At 39.8% G+C, this 22359-nt stretch overlaps 2 protein-coding genes across 3 annotated transcripts in view; one reads left to right on the top strand and one right to left on the bottom strand.

The window, feature by feature from the left end:
* HS2ST1 (heparan sulfate 2-O-sulfotransferase 1) overlaps positions 1-15484 on the bottom strand; it is a 193945-nt gene extending 178461 nt beyond the window's left edge. For both annotated transcript variants that reach the window (XM_010353170.2, XM_010353171.2), the window contains exon 1: positions 14964-15484. In XM_010353170.2, the coding sequence (XP_010351472.1) occupies positions 14964-15087 (124 nt within the window). In that variant the 5' untranslated portion in view covers positions 15088-15484. The remainder of the gene's footprint in view (positions 1-14963) is intronic.
* A 279-nt stretch (positions 15485-15763) lies between these two features.
* SELENOF (selenoprotein F) overlaps positions 15764-22359 on the top strand; it is a 49252-nt gene continuing 42656 nt past the window's right edge. Inside the window, exon 1 of the mRNA XM_030942160.1 lies at positions 15764-16097. Within this exon, the coding sequence (XP_030798020.1) occupies positions 16014-16097 (84 nt within the window). The 5' untranslated portion in view covers positions 15764-16013. The remainder of the gene's footprint in view (positions 16098-22359) is intronic.

Genomic DNA, 22359 nt, shown 5'->3' with positions numbered 1-22359 from the left:
TAGCCTAGCCAATGCAATGCAATATGACATGTTATAGAAAGAAACAAAAATAACATTTTTAGCAAATGAGTTACATGCCTAAAAATTCAATGATCAATACCTCTGAAAAGAGAAAAATTTTAAAAATAATTTAAAAATGTAAAAAACATTCAATGAAAGCAACTAAAAACTCAAAATTTAAAATCTATTAGCAAAGCAGCTTCTGAAAATTAACACCGTTCTTACTCTTCAGAAGGCAGGGAAGGAGGCAAAGAGAGAGACAGAGAAGAGAAGAAATGTAGTAGAAGGCCATTGCAATAACAACAGCAAAACTATACATATGACAAAAAAAAGTACAGGTAAAAACTGGTAAAATCTAAATAAGGTCTGTAGTTTAATTAATAGTATCATACCACCATCAATTTCCTGTGTTTGATAATTGTATTATGGTTTCATAAGCTGTCATGATAGGGAAAACTGGGTGAAGGATACACAGGAACTGTGTACTATCTGTGCAACTTTCATGTGAACCAAAAATTATTTCAAAATAAAAGGACTTTAAAAATGCAGAAAATATAAATAACTCTTTACCTGAGTTAATACTGTTTGAAGCTGTGTAAGATTCAAGAATTTCATCTTTTCTAAAGTCATCCTCAAAATCTTGGCAATATGGCCAGCCACGGTGACTCACGCCTGTAATCCCAGCACTTTGGGAGGCCGAGGCGGGAAGATCATGAGGTCAGGAGATCAAGACCATCGTAACTAACACCGTGAAACTCCGTCTCTACTAAAAATATAAAAAATTAGCTGGGCATGGTGGCGCCTGTAGTCCCAGCTATTTGGGAGGCTGAGGCAGGAGAATGGCATGAACCCGGGAGGCGGAGCTTGCAGTGAGCCGAGATGCGCCACTGCACTCCAGCCTGGGCAACAGAGATAAGATAAAAAAACAGAGATAAGATAAAAAAAAAAAAGGGCACATAATGGCATCTTATCTGTAAGACAAACCTGAACAAGCACATATCAAGTCAGAGTATCACTGACAAATCCCCAGTGAGGTGCAAAAGTCACACATATCCCTTATTTTAATGGCTGAGAAATCCATTTCAAGACACTAAAATATCATCAAACAACTTTGCTTTTTTGTTTTAACCTTCAAAGTAGGAAGGAAAGATAAGAAATTTATGTCTGATAGGAAATTGATGGTGAATGTTTTCTTCTATTTTATTTAAACAAATGCAGAAAAACTATTAAAATACATTAAAATCACGTTAAGCCAGTCTTTCTAATCAGCCCTTCTATAAAGGAAACAACTGAGTTTTTCTGCCAGAGGTGTATAACATTCTGGGAACATCCAACACTTTATAAGAGGTGGGTATGTTTTGTTGAAAAGCAATAAAACTGTGTTGAAATAAAAACACTGGCAATTGGAGGCACTTTCTTAACACCCAAATGCAGAATATAAATCAAGAATCTTAAATGCAGACCAAATCTAAATACAGATCAAGAATCTTAGTGTCAAACCTCACTGCTGAGCCAGTTTCAGTTTGTCATGGACAAAACTTGAACAAGGAAATCAAATGCAAGGTTGAAGAAGGACTTTATTGATTTCAATCCAGTAATTCAATTTTACTCAAAGCTCTAATATTCCTGCCTATATTTAAAATAGTATACTTTTTATCACTGAAAACTTAAGATTATGTCCTTTTACATCACACCTTAGAAACTGAAAGAAACAGATAGCCCTAGTGAAACATCAAACTCTTAGAATAAAAATAGGGTAGAATTTGCAACTCTATTGAATACACTATAAAAATTCAGGTTTGCAGCAAGATTTTAGTTAGAATGTTTATGCTGTGTGTTTAGTTTCTTCTAAATATTTCATTTTTTAAGTTACTATTAACTAAAAGACATACTGTAATAAAGCATTATTTTGAAAGCATGATAGTAACAGAGCACTCCATACAGAATTCATTGTCTGAAGACAAGCTATGGAGACTCAGACTACCAACTTATGTAGCAGAAAAAAATAAAACTAGTTTGATTAGCCGATTTCCTATACTGTTTTGCTTCAAAGCATACAGGGACCACATACCAGAAGTTTGTTATCAATGAACCAATAACATCTCTAAATTACGTTCATTAAGCCCAACTCAAACGTAATTTATAATTAGAAATAAATTTGCCGAGAGTTAGTCTGCACTTGCATAGCCACTTAACCTCAAATCCTTAACCACACCAAGCAAAAGTCTAAGGTGTTTTCCAACACAACTCTCCTTTCCCAACTGACATCATCTGATCAGTCTCTAAAGTCATTTCTGAGTGCTTGCCTGTACAAATCACTTATTTCTAGCTATGTCACAAATTTAAAAATAAATAATGGAAAAACATAAGGTAATACTAATGGATTATTCCTAACTTATACTGGAATTTAGGAAAGTGGACATTACTTTCCCTCTAAATTCAGTTTTAAGTTGCTATATAAGTAGCAAATCAATTCACCATTTTCAAATCACTACCTTCCCACAGGAGAATCCAACAGTTACAATTTAAAAGACTTCTTCTTGACACTTTAGAGTACTCACAGGTTCAGTACAACCTAACTACCTTTAGCAAGAATTATATCATGCCACGTTGAACATCTGAGGACTATAATAATAATATTCACCTTAGGGTAAACTATATGCATTTTCTATACATGTAACATATTGAATATAACTACTATTAGCACTACCATCCCTCTGATTCTCTTCCCCACTACTTAGCTTGGAATAAAGGTATTCTAGAAGGAATACAGGAAAGAAGCCTCTGAACAGAACTATTAATCCAGCCACACCCAGCAAGAATGTGACCAATTAGCTTAAGAGCCATACTAATAGGAAAAGCAAAAACCTCTTCTGGAGCCATACGGTTCATCAGCCAGTCTGAAAGAGTCTTCCTCTTAGACTCAGCTGTATCTAAAGGGATACAAAAGGTCTGGTTTCTTAAAGTCAGAATAAAACTGATAACATTTCAAAGAATTAACTAACATACACTTGAAACTTCTATGAGGAAGAAGGAAGGTGGCACTATCACGGATAAGTCTTACCTAACTTTCAGTTAACAACTTGCTAAGGCCTGTGCTCAATACCATACTAGAGATTATGAAGAAATCAAGAAGCATAATAAAACCATGATTCTTTCCCTGAATTTATAATATTAGTTTTAATTACCAAGTATAATTCAAATGATCCAAGTTCACTACTTTCCCCTCAGTCAACTCGGGGACACCCAATCAAAGATTCACCCAGTTTCTACCACTAGCCAAGATGGAGTAAAAGAGACTGGGTTTACCCTCTTAACTGAAACAACAAAACAAAAATAAAATACATAACAACAATTTTCAGACTTTGGACATTAAACAGGAAATCAGCATAGTATGAGGATTCCTGAGAAAAAGGAAATGAAGTGAGTCCTATGACTGCCTGAGAGAGTTTCCAGGCTACAGCACAGGGAGGGAGAACTCAGTCTAATTCAGGGATCCAACATTCTTCTTGAATTAAGGAGCGAGAATCAAGGTTTTAGGAAAGACAAAGCAGTTGAAGTTTGCTGGGCAGTGTACTGAAGAGGACAGAGCCAAAAACAGAATTTTCAGCAGAGTACCTCTCAGTGCATATGTGTTAAGAAACTGAGGCCAAAAAAGAGCCATTCAAAATGGACAGGAGGAACAATTTTGGGTATTCACTCAACCAGTGTTCCCTTCAGCCAAAGTGGCAAAACCTTGTAATACACAGGGCACTGGGTGGAATACGCTGAAGGGCACTAAAAGGGACTGCCGGTAATGGAGCAAAATTAGTCCTAGACTAAAGGCTTTGTGGTGCCATCAAACAAACTTAAAAGCAAGGCTCAAAAAGACAAAACTGTTTCTAGATAACTTAAGTATGTCCCAAAACAAAGCTTGCAAGTATTTATAGGAATATGAAAATATCCAGTACCTAGCAAGGTAAAATAATGTCTGCCATCCAGTTAAAAATTAACAGACACATAAAGAAAATATGGCCCATAATGTAGAGAAAAGCAAATCAATAGAAAGCAACCCAGAAATGACCCAGATGATAGAATTAGTAGACAATGACATCAGAAAGAATTATTATAACAATATTCCACTTGTTCAAAAAAAAAAAAAGGAAAAGCATGTGATATGGTTTGGCTGTGTCCCCACCCAAATCTCATCTTGAATTCACACGTGTTGTAGGAGGGACCTGGTAGGAGGTAACTGAATCATGGGGGCAAGTCTTTCCCATTCTGTTCTCATGACAGCGAATAAGTCTCGTGAGATCTGATGGTTTTAAAAAGAGGCGTTCCCCAAACAAGCGTTCTCATTTTTTGCCTGCCACCATCCACCCCTCCTTGCCTTCCACCATGATTGTGAGGTTGCCCCAGCCATGTAGAACTATTAAACCTCTCTCTTTTAGTTTATTGCTGTCTTGGGCATGTCTTTATCAGCAGCGTGAAAAAGGACTAATACAGTGAACTGGTATCATAGAGTGGGGCATTGCCGAAAACATACCCCAAAATGTGGAAGCTACTTTGGAACTGGGTAACAGGCAGAGGTTAGAACAGTTTTGAGGGCTCAGAAGAAGACAGGAAAATGTGGGAAAGTTTGGGAACTTCCTAGAGACTTGTTGAATTGCTGATAGTGATACGAACAATAAGGTCCAGTCTAAGGTGGTCTCAGATGGAGACAAGGAACTTGTTGGTAACTGGAGCAAAGGTGACTCTTGTTATGTTTTAGAAAGGAGACTGGTGGCCTTTTGTACCTGCCCTAGGGATTTGTGGAACTCTGAACTTGAGAGAGATGATTTAGGATTTCTAGTGAAAGAAATTTCTAAGCAGCAAAGCATTCAAGAGATGGCTTGGGTGCCATTAAAGGCATTCAGTTTTAAAAGGGAAACAGAGCACCAAAGTTAGGAAAATTTGCAGACTGACAGTATGACAGAAAAGAAAATTCCATTTTCTCAGGAGAAATCCAAGCCCACCGAAGAAATTGCATAAGTAACAAGGAGCTGAATGTTAATCCCCAAGACAACGGGGAAAATGTCCCCAAGGCATGTCAGAGGTCTTCACAGCAGCAACCCCCATCACAGGCCCAGAGGTTTAGAAGGAAAAAATGGTTTCGTGGGCCGGGCCCAGGGTCCCCATGTTATGTGCAACCTTGGGACTTGGCACCCTTTGTCCCAGCCGCTCCTGCCATGGCTGAAAAGGGCCAACATAGAGCTCGGGTCATGACTTCAGAAGGTGCAATCCCCAAGCCTTGGCAGCTTCCACATGGTGTTGAGCCTGCGAGTGCACAGAAGTCAAGAACTGAAGTTTGAGAACCTCTGCCTAGATTTCAGAAGATGTATGGAAACACCTGGATACCCAGGCAGAAGTTTGTTGTGGGGCGAGGCCCTCATGGAGAACCTCTGCTAGGGCAGTGTGGAAGGAAATGTGGGGTTGCAGTCCCCATACAGAGTCCCTACTGGGGTACCACCTAGTTGGGCTGTGAGAAGAGGGCCACTGTCCTCTAGACCTCAGAATGGTAGATCCACTGACAGCTTGCACAGTGCACCTGGAAAAGCCACAGGCACTCAATGCCACCCTGTGAAAGTAGCCAAGAATTGGGGGCTATATCATGCAAAGCCACAGGGGTGCAGCTGCCCAAGGCCATGGGAGCCCAACTCTTGCATCAGCATGACCTGGATGTGAGACATGGAGTCAAAGGATATCATTTTGAAGCTTTAAGATTTGACTGCCCTCCTGGATTTCGGACTTGCATGGGGCCTGTAACCCCATTGTTTTGGCCAATTTCTCCCACTTGGAATGGGTGTATTTACCCAATGTATCTAGGAAGTAACTAATTTGCTTTTGATTTTACAGGTTCATAGGCAGAAGGGACTTGCCTTGTCTCAGATGAGACTTTGGACTGTGGGCTTTTGAGTTAATGTTGAAATGAGTTAAGACTTCGGGAGACTGTTGGGAAGAAATGATTGGTGTTGAAATGTGAGAATATGAGATTTGGGAGGGGCCAGGGGTGGAATGATATGGTTTGGCTGTGTTCCCACACAAATCCCATCTTGAATTCCCCTGTGTTGTGGGAGGGACCTGGTGGGAGATAATTGAATCATGGGGGCAAGTCTTTCCCATGCTGTTCCCATGATAGCAAATAAGTATCACAGTATCTGACAGTTTTAAAAAGAGGTGTTCTCACTGGGCGGGGTGGCTCACATCTGTAATCCTAGCACTGTGGGAGGCCAATGTGGCTGGATCACAAGGTCAGGAGATCGAGACCAGCCTGGCTAACATGGTGAAACCCCATCTCTACTAAAAATACAAAAAAGTAGCTGGGCATGGTGATGGGCGCCTGTAGTCGCAGCCACTCAGGAGGCTGAAGCAGGAGAATGGTGTGAACCCGGGCGGCGGAGCTTGAAGTGAGTCGAGATCGCGCCACCGTACTCCAGCCTGGGCGACAGAGCAAGACTCCATCTCAAAAAAAAAAAAAAAAAAAAAAAGCCATTCCCCTGCCCAAGCTTTCTCATTTTTTGCCTGCCACAAAGATGTGACTTGCTCCTCCTTGCCTTCCACCATGACTGTGAGGCTTCCCCAGCCATGTGAACTGTAAGTCCAATGAAGTCTCTTTCTTTTGTAAGCTATTCAGTCTTAGGCGTGAAAACGAGCTAATACAGGATGTTAAGGACAGAAATGAAAGATAATTTTTTAAAGACCTATATTGAACTTTTAGAAGGGCAGAGGGAAGGGTGAGGGGCCATGCCTGAGATAAAAAATAAACTGGGTAACATTAAAAGTGGATTACATACTGCAGAAGGATTGGTGAATTAAAGACCTAGCAGTAAAAACTATCTAAAACAACATACACAAAAAAGGTTGAGAAAGATGAATAGAACATCACTGAACTGTGGAACAATTTCATGTGGCCTAATATAAGTGTATTTCGAAGTCCTGAAAGAGAGGAGAAGTAGCACAGAAAAATTAATATGTGAAGAAATAATGGCCAAAAATGTTTAAATAAATGTTTAAAATGTTTAAAAATGTTTAAATAAAAACTATAAACTCACAGATCCAAGAAGCTCAACAAACCCCAGGCACAAGAAACATAATACAAGAGCCATTATATCAAATAATTAAAAACCTAGTGAAAATCTTAAAAGTAGGCAAAGGGGGAAAAATAAAAGACATGCTACATATAGTAGAACAAAGAATGATGGCAACCTTCTCATCAGAAACAACGCAAGCCAGAAGACAATGAAGCAACATCTTTAAAGTACTGAAAAAACAAAAATGTCAGCTTAGAATTCTATACCCAACAAAAATATCCTTCAAACACTATAGCAAATAAAAACTTTTTCAGACACACAAAGTGAAAAGAATTCATCACCAGTATATTTTTAATGTAAGTAATGTTAAAAGAAATTCTTCAGGGTGAAAATAAATGGTACCACATGAAATCTCCATACACACATACACACACACAATGAAGAACACTGGGAATGGTAAACATGTGAGTAAATTTTTTAAAAACTTTTAAGCATTTTATATCTTTTTAAAAGATAACTAAGCTAAAGCAAAATAATAATGTATTGTAGGACTCATATATAGAAGTAAAATGTATAACGACGATAGCAAGAACCCAGAAAAAAGTGGTAATATATTAAGGTTCTTATACTACACATGAAATCATGATACCAGAAACCCTTAACCACTAAAAAAAAAAAAAAAAACAAACAGCAAAGAGCACTGCTAGTAAGTCATCAAATTAAAAAATGGAATTTAAAAATACCCCTTTAATCCTAAAATCAGAAAAAAAGGAATCACAAAACAGTTAAGACAAACAGAAAACAAATAGCAACTCAAATTTAAACCCAACCACATCAATAATCACATTAAGTGTTCTAAATATTTCATTTACAAAAGAGATTGTGAAATTGGATGCAAGATTAGATGCTATCTACCAAAAATCCACTTTAAATATAAATACACAAGTAGGTTAATACTAACAGGATGGGAAAAGATATATACCACCTGACCCTACTCAAAAAAAAACTGAAGTGTCTGTATTAGCATTAGACAAAGTAAGTGTCATAGTCCATTGTGTGGTACTACAACAAAATACTTGAGACTGGGTAATTTATTTCCCAGAAGAAATGTATTTCTTCACAGTTCTGAAAACTGAGAAGTCCAAAATCAAGGCACCAGCATCTGGTGAGGGACTTCTTGCGGCATCCTCACATGGTTCGGGGTAGAAATGGCAAAAGGGGGACAAATGCTGTCTTCTTACGTAGAAAAAAGAGAATCCACTCCCACAAGTTTTTTTATAACAGTATTAATACAGTTATGAGGAGAGAGCCCTCATCACCTAAACACCTTCCACTCCCCGCCCCAATACTGTTGCATTGGGGATTAAGTTTCCAACACAAAATTTTGGGGGAGACATTAACACCACAGCAGTAGGTTTCAGAGCACTGAATATTACCAAGGATAAAGATAGTATCTTCTATTTAAAAAGGGTTGGTCAATCAAGAAGACATGACAGCCTAAATGTTCATATAGTTAATCACAGCACTTCAAAATACATGAAGCAAAAAGTGACAGAATTACAAGAAAAACAGACAAATCCACAATTATATCAAAGATTTCAAAACCTCTCTCCATAACTGATGAAGAGGCAGGAAAAAAATCAAGAATACAAAACAACGTAACAATACTACCAACCAATTGACATTTACAGCACACTTCAGTCAATAACAACAGAATACATATTTTTCACATTCACCTGGAACATTTACCAAGATAGTTTATTTTTTTCTTAATTTTTAATTGACAAAACTATATATATTTATCTGTACAACATGTTTTAAAACATGTATATATCATGGATGGCTAAATCAAGCTAATTCACCCAACATGTATTACCTCACATACTTTTTTTTGGTATGGTGAAAACACTTAAAATCCACTCTGTTAGCAATTTTCAAGAATAAACTGTTACAGGAGAATGAGAGAAAGCTTCTGGAACCATGTCTTTAGGTAAGTGAGGCAATAGAATCAGGTGTACAAATAACCCAACAGGAGCATTGACAGTTAATCTATTATTAACAGGCAGAAAGGCAGAATACAAAAGTACAGGTACTGGTAGGTGGGTAGATCTTAAAAATAACTAGGCTATAGTGAACCAAGATTATGAAGTTCATCTATAAGTACATCCTTCAAAAGTGGTCTTTCTGGAGAGCAGTGTTTGAACATTCATTATTATTTCAATTTCACTAAGTGCCATAAAGATATTAGAAGGCTTACCAGAGTGGTGGACAGACATCCCGGAATTATCTTAATTGAGATCAACTGTTTCAGGTGACCACTCCATGGCACTAGATATCCTATTCAAGACTAGTAAGTGAGGCACCAATTACCAATTCTAGAATAACTGTATTCCTATTAACCCAAAGTCCTCAAAACAGTAGCTACTGTGAGGTTTTCCAAATGATTTCAGAAGTAAGGAAATCTACCATTCTCTGGAACATGTTACAAGTATCGCTGCATCGTTTCAGGAACTTGTAAAAACTACCAAATTCCAAAAAGCAGTCTCAACCTTTACCCTGGAATTAGTTGTTTAGTCTAGTAGAGTTTTAAGAACATAATGACTAACATAATTATCACCTATGGATGAGTACATAATCCATTCTCAATTATTTTCCCCATGTAAAAGATTATTCCTAATGTGCTCATAAATTCATATAGGGATATAAGAATACAGTCAACAAATTACTTACAATGCTAAAACCCTATAGAAAATAAAGTTACCAAGCACATAGTTCTATCATTTATTTGAGAAAACGTTTTGCTGAACTGTTCGACCAGTCAATATTAGCAACAAGTGCACTCTTGAAATTCGGGAAGAACTACTTTTTACCAGCCACAAATTCTGACATTTTATGTTAATGAGTCACAGTTAAATAGTTTTCATTTGGATTCCCTGTCCTTTTCCACTTCTCACTAGAAAATTAAGTCTACATTTTAATACAATGAAGTATTAACTTCATTAGAAGCTGAAAAACTTCTTTTTCACAAGTAATGCGCTTATCTCCTAAATTTAACTCACAATCTGCATGTTATGTTATTAAAACAAAAAAAGTCCACTAAACATCTACTATAAATCTGTGATCCTTGCTATTAAAGGAATCATATACTCCTTTGCAAATCTGATGAAAGTTATGTATATAATTTCAGGGAATTCACCTTGAAGCCTATTTATGGGTCCCTGAGGTTTAAAGAATCTCTGATTAATGGAAAATAGCATCCAAAATTGATCCAAGAACATATGAAAACTTAGTATGTGATTAAAAGAAGGAATGTTAACATACAGTTGGAAAAAATGAATTATTTACTGAGAAAATCATGATAAATCTCTGTAAACATATAAATGGTTTAAAGAGCCAAATGTAATAAACTATAAAATACTATAATAAAATACAGAGGCCGGGCGCTGTGGCTCAAGCCTGTAATCCCAGCACTTTGGGAGGCCGAGATGGGTGGATCACGAGGTCAGGAGATCGAGACCATCCTGGCTAACACAGTGAAACCCCCGTCTCTACTAAAAAAATGCAAAAAACTAGCCAGGCGAGGTGGCGGGCGCCTGTAGTCCCAGCTACTCAGGAGGCTGAGGCAGGAGAATGGCGTGAACCTGGGAGGCGGAGCTTGCAGTGAGCTGAGATCTGGCCACTGCACTCCAGCCTGGGCAACAGAGTGAGACTCAGTCTCAAAAAAAAATAATAATAAAATAAAATACAGAAAATGTACACAATCTTGGCTCAGGGTAAGTCTTCCTAAGCAACATATGAAAATGACTTACCTAAATTGATAGATTTAACTGTGTGTATTTTAAAACTTCTATATGAGCAAAACACACCATAAAGCAAACGGCAAACTTGGACAAAAACAAATGCAAGACGCTGGGTGCAGGGGCTCACGCCTGTAATCCCAGCACTTTGGAAGGCAGAGGGGGGCAGATCACTTGAGGTCAGGAGTTCAAGACCAGCCTGGCCAACATGGTGAAACCCTGTCTCTACTAAAAATACAAAAATTAGCTGGGCGTGGTGGCACGTAACTGTAATCCCAGCTACCTGGGAGGCTGAGACAGGAGTGAGCTGAAATCGCACCACTGCACTCCAGACTGGGTGACAGAGCAAGGCTCATCTCAAAAAAGAAAAAAAAAGCAAAACATATGACAGATAAAGGATTACTAATTCTAACATTTAAAAAAATAAGTAAACCACCCAATAGAGAAATAGACAAATGAAAATTAACAAATAAATGGGCAATAAACATATGTAAAGATGTTCAACCTAACTAGAAATCAGAAGGTAAATTAATTCAGTATATCATTTCATAGCCTCACACTGGCAAAAATTAAAAGCTGATTATCTTCTAGTGCAATGAACATGTCCTGGCAGTGTAGATTACTGTATCCTCTGAAAAACAAAAAAAATGTTGAAAAGTAGATTTTTAAATCTATTAAATTATGAAATATGTATATCCTTTGTCCCAGCAATCTCACATACAGAATTCATCCTAGCACAAAATGACATCAACACGAGTTAAACATATATATATAAAGATGTTTCCTGTAACTGTTTATAATACCAAGAAAAAGTCAAAAAATTATCTATTTGTATATATATGTGTGTGTGTGTATATATATACACACACACACACACAAACACACACGACAGATGGGGGACAAACTGAATGTCCATTACTAGAATAATGGCTTAATAATTTATGATACATGCATACTTTGGAATATTATACAGCTATTACTAATAGAATGAGTAAGTCACATCTCTATGTACTGACCTGGAAAGATGTCTATGACATTCAAGGCAAAAAAAGCAAGCTGCATTGTAATATGTGCACCACAATGCCATATTTGTTTTTTTAAAGATAAAAATAAAAAACTATATTACTGAATTTTTTTTCAGGAATTTCTAATTAGTGAATTTCCTAAGTAGTCAATGAGTATACCTCAGTTCTGAATACATCTATTGCTCTATTAGAGGTCTCACCATCAAAATACTATACTCTCAAATCAAGGAATATTAAAGCCACTATCAGACAGTACTATCCTTTGGAATCTTCTACAATGAAAATGATAGTAACTACTTTTAAGGACAAAATGTTTAATACGTTTTCTTTAATGCCAAAATAAAAATGCTTTTTTAACATTGTGATTTTGCACGTATGGAAAACAGCTAGATTTTTTTTCCTATAGTAAAAATAAGCTATCTATTTCAGTTGCTTCATTGGATAACATAATTATGTTCATATAAACAAGGGGCAGACATTACACTAAACCAATTCCTTTGTGTCAGAAATTCAATTTTCTCTGAATGATATTCATTCTTAGCAATAAATGCAATTAAACATTGATATTACAATTTTAAAACTCTATTCAAATAGCTAAATCTCAGCGTAATGTCAATATAAAGTCTTAAGCAACCGGACATAATTAAAGGAGCAATTGATTTGGAATCAGACATAACTGGGTTGCAATCCTGGCTCTGCCACTTAAATGTGATGTGGTCTTGGGCAAGTTATATAACCTCTAAGCCTGTTTCTGCATCTGCAAAAATGGCTTTCTGTTGTTTTTTGGTTTTTTTTGAGACTGAGGCTCACTCTTTGTCCAGGCTGGAGCGCACTGGTACGATCTAGGCTCACTGCAATCCCTGCCTCCCAGGTTCAAGCGGTTCTCATGCCTTAGCCTCCTGAGTAGCTGGGATTACAGGCGCCCACCACCACAACCGACTAATGTTTGTATTTTTAGTAGAGATAGGGTTTCACCATGTTGGCGAGGCTGGTATCGAACTCCTGACCTCAAATGATCCACCGGCCTCGGCCTCCCAAAGTGCTGGAATTACAGGCGTGAGCCACACTGCGGCCTGGCCAAAAATGGCTTTAAATGGTGTTCTTACTTTAAATACGAGTATCTAAGATGAAAAGTGCCTAGTACAGAATCTGGTTGTCAAAATATGGTTTCCTCTGCTAGGCATGGTAACACCCACCTGTAGTCCCAGGTACACTCACCTGTAGTCCCAGGAGGATTTTGATGCATATTTACTATTTTTTATGAAATTTTCTTTCTTGTATCACAAGAAAGCACTTTATATTTTAATTGTGGCATTATACATCTTCAGATAACTTTCTTTTAAAAATTATTCAGATTGTGTCTATGGAAGCAATTTTCAAGTATATGGGGAAAAAATGTCAGGCAAGGAGGAAAACCAAAAACGTAAGTCACTCTAACCCACTGTAATGTGTCTAAGAAATCAACTCCAGAGAATTTCAAAGACAAGTCTTTTCTTTTTTCTGTAGCGCTGGATCATTAATGACGCCAGAATATGACCCTGAATGTCGCTAAATGGATCCAAAAGAAAAGAAAAACCGTACTGGATAACCTTCAATATTTAAAGTGGACATTTTTTTCCATCATACAAGATACGTATTAATAAAAGAATTGGTAAATAAACTAAGTATCTCTTCGAATTTTACTCTAGAGTTGAGGACTGGGAGTATCTCTAGTTTTTCTCCAACTTTAGTTGCACTTCATTCAGATTTACTTGATGGTTTTTCTTTCAAGGCTCTTTAAAATGTCAAGGCTTTTGCAAAGGCTTGTACCAAAATAGCTGCTGTACGTATATTACAATTATTTTCTGGTACATTTTTCCTAAAAATTAATCATCCACTCAAAATAATATCTATTTCTTAGTCTAAATTACACTGCTGGGGTTTTTTTGTTTTGTTTTGTTTTGTTTTGCTGGCTTCTCAAAGGTATTCAAAATGATTTTGAGGTGAAAGTATGCAAAGAACACTTCACATTACTTTTCCATATTCAAATTACATCCTCTTGAGTTGATTTTTAAGTGCCATGTACATTTTTAAATCAAAATTTATCACTGTCATTCTTTTAACTCTCGCTCTCCATGCTGAGCTCTTCCAAATGCCAAAGTTCCCTATTAATCCGAAAGTACCTATTCTCTGTGCTTTTTTTCTGGCCTTTCACAACTTCGCACCAACTTTTTGTACTTCAGAACCCTTCACCCATGAAAGCACCTGTTAACCCTTTAAGGTATTTAACCATATGGTTAACTTTCCGCATAATCCTACTTTTCCTTTAACAAACTTCACTACATAATTCCCCTTCAGCGTTCCCTCCTCTTCGAAATTCACATCAACACTGCCGCGAAGCAACATACATAGGCATGCCTATTCTCAAGCCCCAATTCATCAGTTTAGCGCCACTAAAGAAGAATTTAAATCTCCGGACCCTCATTTCCGTACTCCGATAAAGCTTTTCACTCGCGTTCCTGCACTACCCGGCCAGCCTCCCTCAACTGGCAATTATAAGGTCCCTTGCTGCCCCTAGCACAAGAGTGCAACTCGCTACAGTGTATTTATTTTACTCTCCATCATCCCAGCATCTCCTTCCATTTCTGCGCACCTATCCCTTCATGAACCCCCAAAAGAATTCGTATCCAGATGCCCATAGCTCAAATTAGAATACCCCTCGTCTGACATTGCCAGGGCTTTCTGTACGACTTCCAAGAGAACACGCGATGCTGAGCGCTTCTGTCTCCACCAGCAACACCCGTTCCCCATTGAGTTCGGTCTTCTCTCTCACTCTCTCTCCGTGGAATACCTACTTCGGGGCATCCTTTGGCTCGGGAAGCCCAACCTTGCAACCTCTGCCCCGTGACCTCGCGAGCCCAGCACGCCACTCAAGCTTAATTCAGCCCATTCTTGGAGCTCGTGCTCTCGCTGCCCCTAGTTCCCGGTTCTCTTTGAAACCTCTTTCAGCCCCCGAGCCAGACCCCAGGTTAGACGAACGCCCACTTGCTCCGGCGGCAGTGCCTCCTCGGCCCCTTCCACAGCACTCAGCCTGGGGCAGTTCAGTTCCTCACCTAGCTTCGAGCGGGACTCCTCCAGTTTCTGGATCTGGTTTTCCAAGAAGAGCATCGCCACCGCGAAGGCCACCACCGCCAGCAGCTGCAACTTGGGCGGCATCATAATCCTGAGGAGCCCCATGAAACCCGCTGCTCGGGATCAAGACATACCGCGGGGGGCGGGGAGCGGGACCCGGAGGCGAGAGAGACGCCGGGAAGAGCCCGCCGAGCTGGGAGCGAGGCAAAGAGAGCGCGACAGCGAGAGAACCACCGCAGCGACCCCCCTTCTCGCCTCTCCAGTCCCCCTCCCCCAGGCGCTAGCACCAACGCCGCCGGTGTCCGCTTCTCCTCAGCCGACTCAACGGCCGCCCCCTCCAAAAGCCCGCGCAGCAAACAGCGCGAAGCGGCTGTCAGGCTCTCGCCTCCCTCTACTGCCTCAGTCCCCGACCCCCGCGCCTGCCTGCCTGCCCGCCTTCCTCTCTTCCTTCCCTCCCTCCTTTGCTCGCGGCCGCGCGCCCCTCCACTAGCGCTGCGGCTGCGCCGCCCTGAGCCCCGCCCCCGCCCTTCCCCCTCCGCCACCACGCGCACGCATCCGCGTACGCTGCTCGGCAACCAGAAGCCCCGCCCCTCCTCCCGTTTGGGTCCGCTTATTGGACCGAAGAGCCCCTGCGCTTCGCTGTTGGTTCGGTTTACGGTTGGGTTCCTCTGCCACAGAGCTCAATCAAGACGACGTTCAATTGGGTAAACTTGGAGGAGAAGGCAGGGCTAAAACTGGCTAAGGCGTGGCTTCTTGGCTGCTCGACGAAGTGTCGTGAATGAAAGAAAGGAGACCGTAGAAGCAAAGAAGTGGGGAGTTTAGGAAAGTGCCTGATTTGGGTAATCGAAAGCACCCAGTGACTGTCTTTGTATTTGATGACTTTTAAGCTCTCATATGCCGTTATTTAATACCTGTCACTTCCAAATAAGAGATGTAAGGGCAACGGCCGTTAGCGTTCTATTTTGGATCAGGCTCTGGAGTGGACGGTCCTAGCTAAGGGGTCCTTCTACGCAGCCGGAAACCTGCGGAAAATGGTAGCGATGGCGGCTGGGCTGAGTGGGTGGCTGCTGCCGACGTTTGGGCTACGGTTGTTGTTGGCGACTGTGCTTCAAGCGGTGAGTGTAGATCACCTTCGCAGCTGCCACAGGGAGAGTAGGAGAGATTGCAGCTGAGGAAGAGGCAACATTCAGTCCTGGTTGAAAAGGGCAGGGAGGACTCCTTAATGACTGCTGCGGCCAGAATGCAACGTGGCTTAATTTCTCGGTTGATCCTTGTCCTTCCCCGCCTTGGGTTTCTGGCAGCAGTTTTCTCCTGACTTCAGATTGTCTTGGGTACTTAGCTTCTCTTATACGGCTCTTGCTAAAAACAATCTGTAAATCACACCAGGTGGGAGGGGGAAATAATAAAGCTTGGCAAGAAGTGAAGGTTGTTTTTAAACGGGCAGAAATGCAAGAGCTCATGACGAGATTTCCAAATCTTAGAGGCAAGTCTTCAAGTCGTTGGTCCAGGCGAACAGTTTCTGTTTACCTTTCTCTCGCGCGCGCTCTCTCATTTTCACCACTTCTGTTAGCCTCTTAACCTCAATTCTCCTTTTGCTATTCGCATATGACTGGCTGCGCTTGAGTGCGATTTGTGCTTTTAAACAATGTTGTTGGAGTAAAAGGAGCTGTCTATACCAAAGTATAATTTATTTTTGAAGTTAGTTTTTTAAATGATGTTCGTTGTCTTTAAAATAAGGCAATGTTTTTTATTTCATTTTCCTCTATTGGCAGAATAGAGAAAGGCAGAATACCTTTGAATGGGAGAAGTGTACTTTTAACTTATTTTTTGTCATATCCATGTTTTGCTGTGTGAATAATAAAATTTTAGGCATAGTGCTGAAAGCTTTTAGGTTTTTTATCCTAGCTTAATTCTTCAGGCAGTCTCTAATAAGGAGACCTGGTTTAATTTACTTATGCAAGGTTGAGGGTGTGAGGGACTACCCCAGAGTCCTCTGTGAACACCTCTACTTTCCTTTCTCAAAGAGCTTGAAAGCATCCTGCCTGTTTGCTTTGGCTACTTTATCCAAAAGGTAGATTCTTAACTTCTCTAATTAACATTCCATTGCTCTTGTTATTCAGGCATTTGCTGCTAGGAATTACTGGATCACCTCTCCCTAAACCTTCTACTGTTTAAGAGTTTTTGCGTATCTTTAGGTCATTTGAGAATAACATTTCAGGTTGTCTTTTTTTGATCTCCCTCTGTCTTTGTCAGTTGTCTTATAGCTGTGTAACCACACTGAAACCTGGTAGCTTAAAACAGCAATGATTTCTTATAATTCTGGGTCAGTGGAGTAGAACTACTCCACCTATGTTGGTTTTCCCCTGGCCTCATTGATGCTTTTTATTGACCTAGTAGGTCAACTAAACTGAAAGGTCCCAGGGTTACCACTGTTCATAGTTGGTGCTGTCAGCTCCAGGACTTGGTTCTCTTCCATGTGACCTCTCATCTTCCAGTTGGCTAGACCAACTTCTTTTCGTGGCACTCTCAGGGCAGCACTCCAAAAGGGTAAAAGCTTCAATGCCTCCTAAGGCCTTGCCTTGGAAATCACATATATTCCATCACCTATTTGTCAAAGCAAGTCACAAGACTAGTTCACATTTCAGGGATGGGGAAATAGATTCCATCTCTACATGGAAGGAATGACAGAGTCACTTTGAAAAGTGTGCATACCAGGAGAGGAGAAATTTATGGAATTAACTAATTCCATATGTAATAATGATAAGAATTAATTAAACAGTGTACCACAGTGACTGTTAACGCAATCCAAGCCAGAAATTTGGTTGTCATATTTGACTCCTCTTCCTTACATATCTCATATCCAGGAAATTACTGAAACTTACTGATTTTAATTCCTAAATATCTCATATCCATACAGTTGTTAATCATTCAGGCCATAAATATCTCTCTTCTCAAAAATAACAGCCTCTTGGTTCACCGTTTGAATTATCCCTGGCTGTGTTCAGAATCTAAATGATTGGCTTTGCCTTTGTCGGCTTCCCAATTGCCCAAGCCAAAAATTAGTCATTTTTGGCCACGTGCAGTGGCTCATACCTGTATTCCTAGCACTTTGGGAGGCTGAGGTGGGCAAATCACCTGAGGTCAGGAGTTCAAGACTAGTCTGGCCAACACGGTGAAACCCCTTCTCTAGTAAAAATATAAAAATAGCTGGGCGTGGTGGCACATGCCTACTCAGGAGGCTGAGACAGGAGAATCACTTGAACCCAGGAGGCGGAGGTTGTAGTGAGCCGAGATCGCACCATTGCACTCCAGTCTGGGTAACAGCGGGACTCCATCTCAAAAAAGAGACATTTTAAATCCTCTTTCCTTTCCCTCTCTGAATTCAATTAGTCGTTGAAGCCTTAAAAATCTCTAAGCCAATCCACTTAATAATTCTGTTTCCACAGTTAATACTTACGTTCAGGCCACTATCTTTGCCTAGAATTACAACAGCTTCCTTAACTGGTCTCCCATGTCATCATTTCATTTCCAATCTCTACAGTGCATCAAGTAACCTGCCTAAAACTTAAATCTGTCATGATTGAAACTCTTCAGTGGCTGCTTGTTTGTCTGTCCAGGCTTATTCCCCAACATTTACGTCTATTAGGAGAGCAGAAAGGTACAAGTGGAGAATTGGCATCACTTGTTTAGCTTATTTCACATACTGTATTCTCCCTCACCAGATCTTTGAACGTGGTGTTTTCATTACCTAGAAGCCGCTTCCCATCTTCTCATCCTCTCCTCCCTTTCTCCTACCCTACAACAAAAAAATACGGCTATCTTCTACTTACTCTCTTTCTGTTCTTAGCAGAGAAATCACTTCCTCCAACAAAGCTTTGCTATACCCCAGGTTTGGATTAAGAGTCTTTCTATGTGCTCCAATGGTGATCAATATTTATTCTCTGAGATACTTTCCATAGTTTTCTTTAATAATTTCTTGTTCTTTGGCATTCTCCTACCCACCCTCAAAGGGAAGTACCCTGTCTTTCCTGTTGACTGTTTTATCTCTAGTGATACATATACAGAGTAATACAATACTTGATGTATAAGTGAAATGTTTGATGAATTAATTAGAGAACCCACAAGCCAAGTTCTGAAAACCTGGAAGTATGAAATCTGTTTGGAAACTATTAACAGCTTCAGTAAACTTCATAGAGCTCTGTTATCAATGATCCCAACTGAAGGTGTGTAGATGAAAATTGTTGGAAGGAGGAGAGGTTAAAAATGCACATGCTTGGACTCTGCCTTAGATATGATTCAAAAATTTGTGGTAACTGTGCAACTCTAGCTAGTAAGTAAATGTTAGATTGAAACCGTTTTGTTTTTTTTGTTTGTTTTTTTTTTGAGACGGAGTCTCACTCTGTTGCTAGGCTGGAGTGCAATGGCGCCATCTCGGCTCACTGCAACCTCCACCTCCCAGGTTCAAGTGAATCTCCTGCCTCAGCCTCCCAAGTAGCTAGGATTACAGGTGCATGTCACCCCACCCAGCTAATTTTTGTATTTTTAGTAGAGACGGGGTTTCACCATGTTGGCCAGGATGGTCTTGATCTCTTGACCTCATGATCCACCCGCCTCAGCCTCCCAAAGTGCTGGGATTACAGGCGTGAGCCACCATGCCCAGCCAGACTGAAACCTTTTGAGGCAGGAATCAACTTATCCGTTTTTTTGTGAATGTGACCCCCACAGGATGGAACATCCTAACTTACAACACAGTAAGCCATCAAATAAAACTATTGGGTTATCAGCCACAGCCACACCATTCCACCAAATATTCCCAAAGACAGCCATCATATGCACCCTTTCTCTCTCAAACTCTGCCTATTGAATTCATACTCATGATGTATAATTTAGTGGAAAGTACACTACTTTTAATGAAATATATTTTTTAGTTTTATCTTCTAATAACTAAGGCAAATTAATTTACTCCTGGCCTTTGTTTCTTTATCTCTTTCTCTCTGAACTAAGATGTTTCAATAGAATGCAAAACTTAACTCACATTCCACTTCCAGACTTGCAAAGTTAGATGTAATTTCTTCCTTGCATATTGTATCATCATACTTTGTTTTTGTTTTTGTTGTGTGTTTTTTTTTTTTGTTTTTTTTTTGAGATGGAGTCTCGCTATGTCGCCCAGGCTGGAGTGCAGTGGCGCCATCTCGGCTCACTACAAGCTCTGCCTCCCGGGTTCACGCCATTTTCCTGCCTCAGCCTCCCGAGTAGCTGAGACTACAGGCGCCGGCCACCACGCCCGGCTAATTTTTTGTATTTTTTTTTTCAGTAGAGACGGGGTTTCACTGTGTTAGCCAGGATGGTCTCGATCTCCTGACCTCCTGATCCGCCTGCCTCGGCCTCCCAAAGTGCTGGGATTACAGGCATGCGCCACCGCGCCCGGCCTCTTTTTTTTTTTTTTTTTTTTTTTTTTTTTTTGAGACTGAGTCTCACATTGTCACCCGGGATGAAGTGCATTGGTGCAATCTCTGCCTCCTGGGTTCAAGCGACTCTCCTGCCTTGGCCTCCCAAGTAGTTAGGATTATAGGCACGCACCCCCACGCCTGGCTAATTTTTTGTGTATTTAGTGGAGACGGGATTTCACCATGTTGGCCAGGCTGGTCTCGAACTCCTCACCTCATGATCGCCTGCCTCAGCCTCCCAAAGTGCTGGGATTACCAGCTTGAACCACTACCCCTGGCCTTGTATCATCATACTTTATACTGTATTACGCAAATCCACACGGTCTTAGCCAAATCACAGCTCTGTGTGTGTTTCTCAGTATCCCTCCACTCCTCCTGTCCCCGTGCCAATTAGAATGTAGCCAAAGGGAATACAGGAACCATTTTTATTTTATGTTACCTTCATTGTGTCTCATATGTATTTGTTCATTTAAATCCCTCTGAAGTGTAAATGGCCCCAGTTTGTCTGTGTTGTTGCTCAATGCCATCAAAGTCAACAGGATATTTGCAATTTGTGTAGAGCAGTGAGGAAGCCCAACCATCTCAAAAATACAAAAATGACTCAGAAAAGAGAGAGTGCTGGACAATTTACCCTTATTGAACTGTTACAACTTCCCTAAGGTTTGTTCATGTCTCTTCTGTAGTAACTGGTGCTTTTAAGAAAGCAAGAAAAACTTTGAAAATGAAAAGGGATATAGATAATTGTTGAAAAAAACACTAAGAAGTTGGAAACTGCATGTCACAGTTGGCCCAAGGGGGAAAAAAGATCAGGTGGCATAAGAAGTTGGCAGTAGTGAAATCTTTGGAACCTCCCACTGGAATTAAAAGGGGATGAGGGAACAATTTCTTGACACTTTGAGATTGAGATACTGCTATGGATAAAACTGTCTTTGGAACTACACTCATATTTTGTTAATTGATACCTCTGAGTTTCTTATACTAGACAAGTTGACTTTTTACCACTATCTAATTTCAAGTTAATAACTGCATATTTGTCAATATTTCAATGAGATAACAACTGGATATAAAGTGATTTAATCTGAAAATACATAGAGTATGCTTAAATAAGCAATAGAAAAGTGATATTTTAGTACAGTCTAAGGGAGCTGTTTACTAGCGTTCCCCAGAACTAAGTGATGATATTCACTCCTTCATTCAGATCGTATGTAATATTTTCTCATTCAAAAAGGCACTACACTAACAAGTAGTATAGAATGATAATTGTGTATCATTCTTTCTGAGATACCCCCCACTCCATTTGTTCTCAGGTTAATATCTCGCTGGGTCTTATGGATCACACAGTTATAATTGTTGGTGCTTTTGTTATTAGTGGTACATACAATAATGGTGTATCATGGATTCTGTGAAATATGGTAGTCAGTAGTTAGGAGCATAGAGAGCATGCCAGAATTAGAATGTTGATGCTGTCATTTCTTGTTTCCTGTGTGGTCTTAGACAAATTACCTTAACTATCCAAAACCTGTTTTTTTCTTTATGAAATGGTGATAACAATGCCTGTTTCACAAGATGGTTAAGATTAGATGGAATAATAATGTAAAGTACTTAACAAAATATCTGCTGCTTTATAAGAGCTTGCTGTAATGGCCATGTTTCTGGTATTCATTTTCATAGAGTTCATTCTGTAATCCCATCTGTTTGCTTTTGTCTCAGATTTGAAGTTTGCTCAGAGAGTTATAATGACCAGTGAAGAGACAATGAATATGTAGGTGTAAGTGTAACAAAATGTATAGCTATATCAGATTTTTAAGGTAATGGTATAGGAAAGTTAATCCGGTTTCTCTGCTGCCAACTCTAATCTAGAAAGAGCTCATTAATACTAGAAAAATAAAACAATGAGTAATGCATGGAGAAGGAGGAAATAGAGCCTTTT

Source organism: Rhinopithecus roxellana, chromosome 12 (assembly GCF_007565055.1).
Source record: "Rhinopithecus roxellana isolate Shanxi Qingling chromosome 12, ASM756505v1, whole genome shotgun sequence".
NCBI classification, from domain to species: Eukaryota; Metazoa; Chordata; class Mammalia; order Primates; family Cercopithecidae; genus Rhinopithecus; species Rhinopithecus roxellana.
The sequence above is the reverse complement of the archived record's forward strand: the minus strand, read 5'-3'. Positions and strand labels throughout refer to the sequence as shown.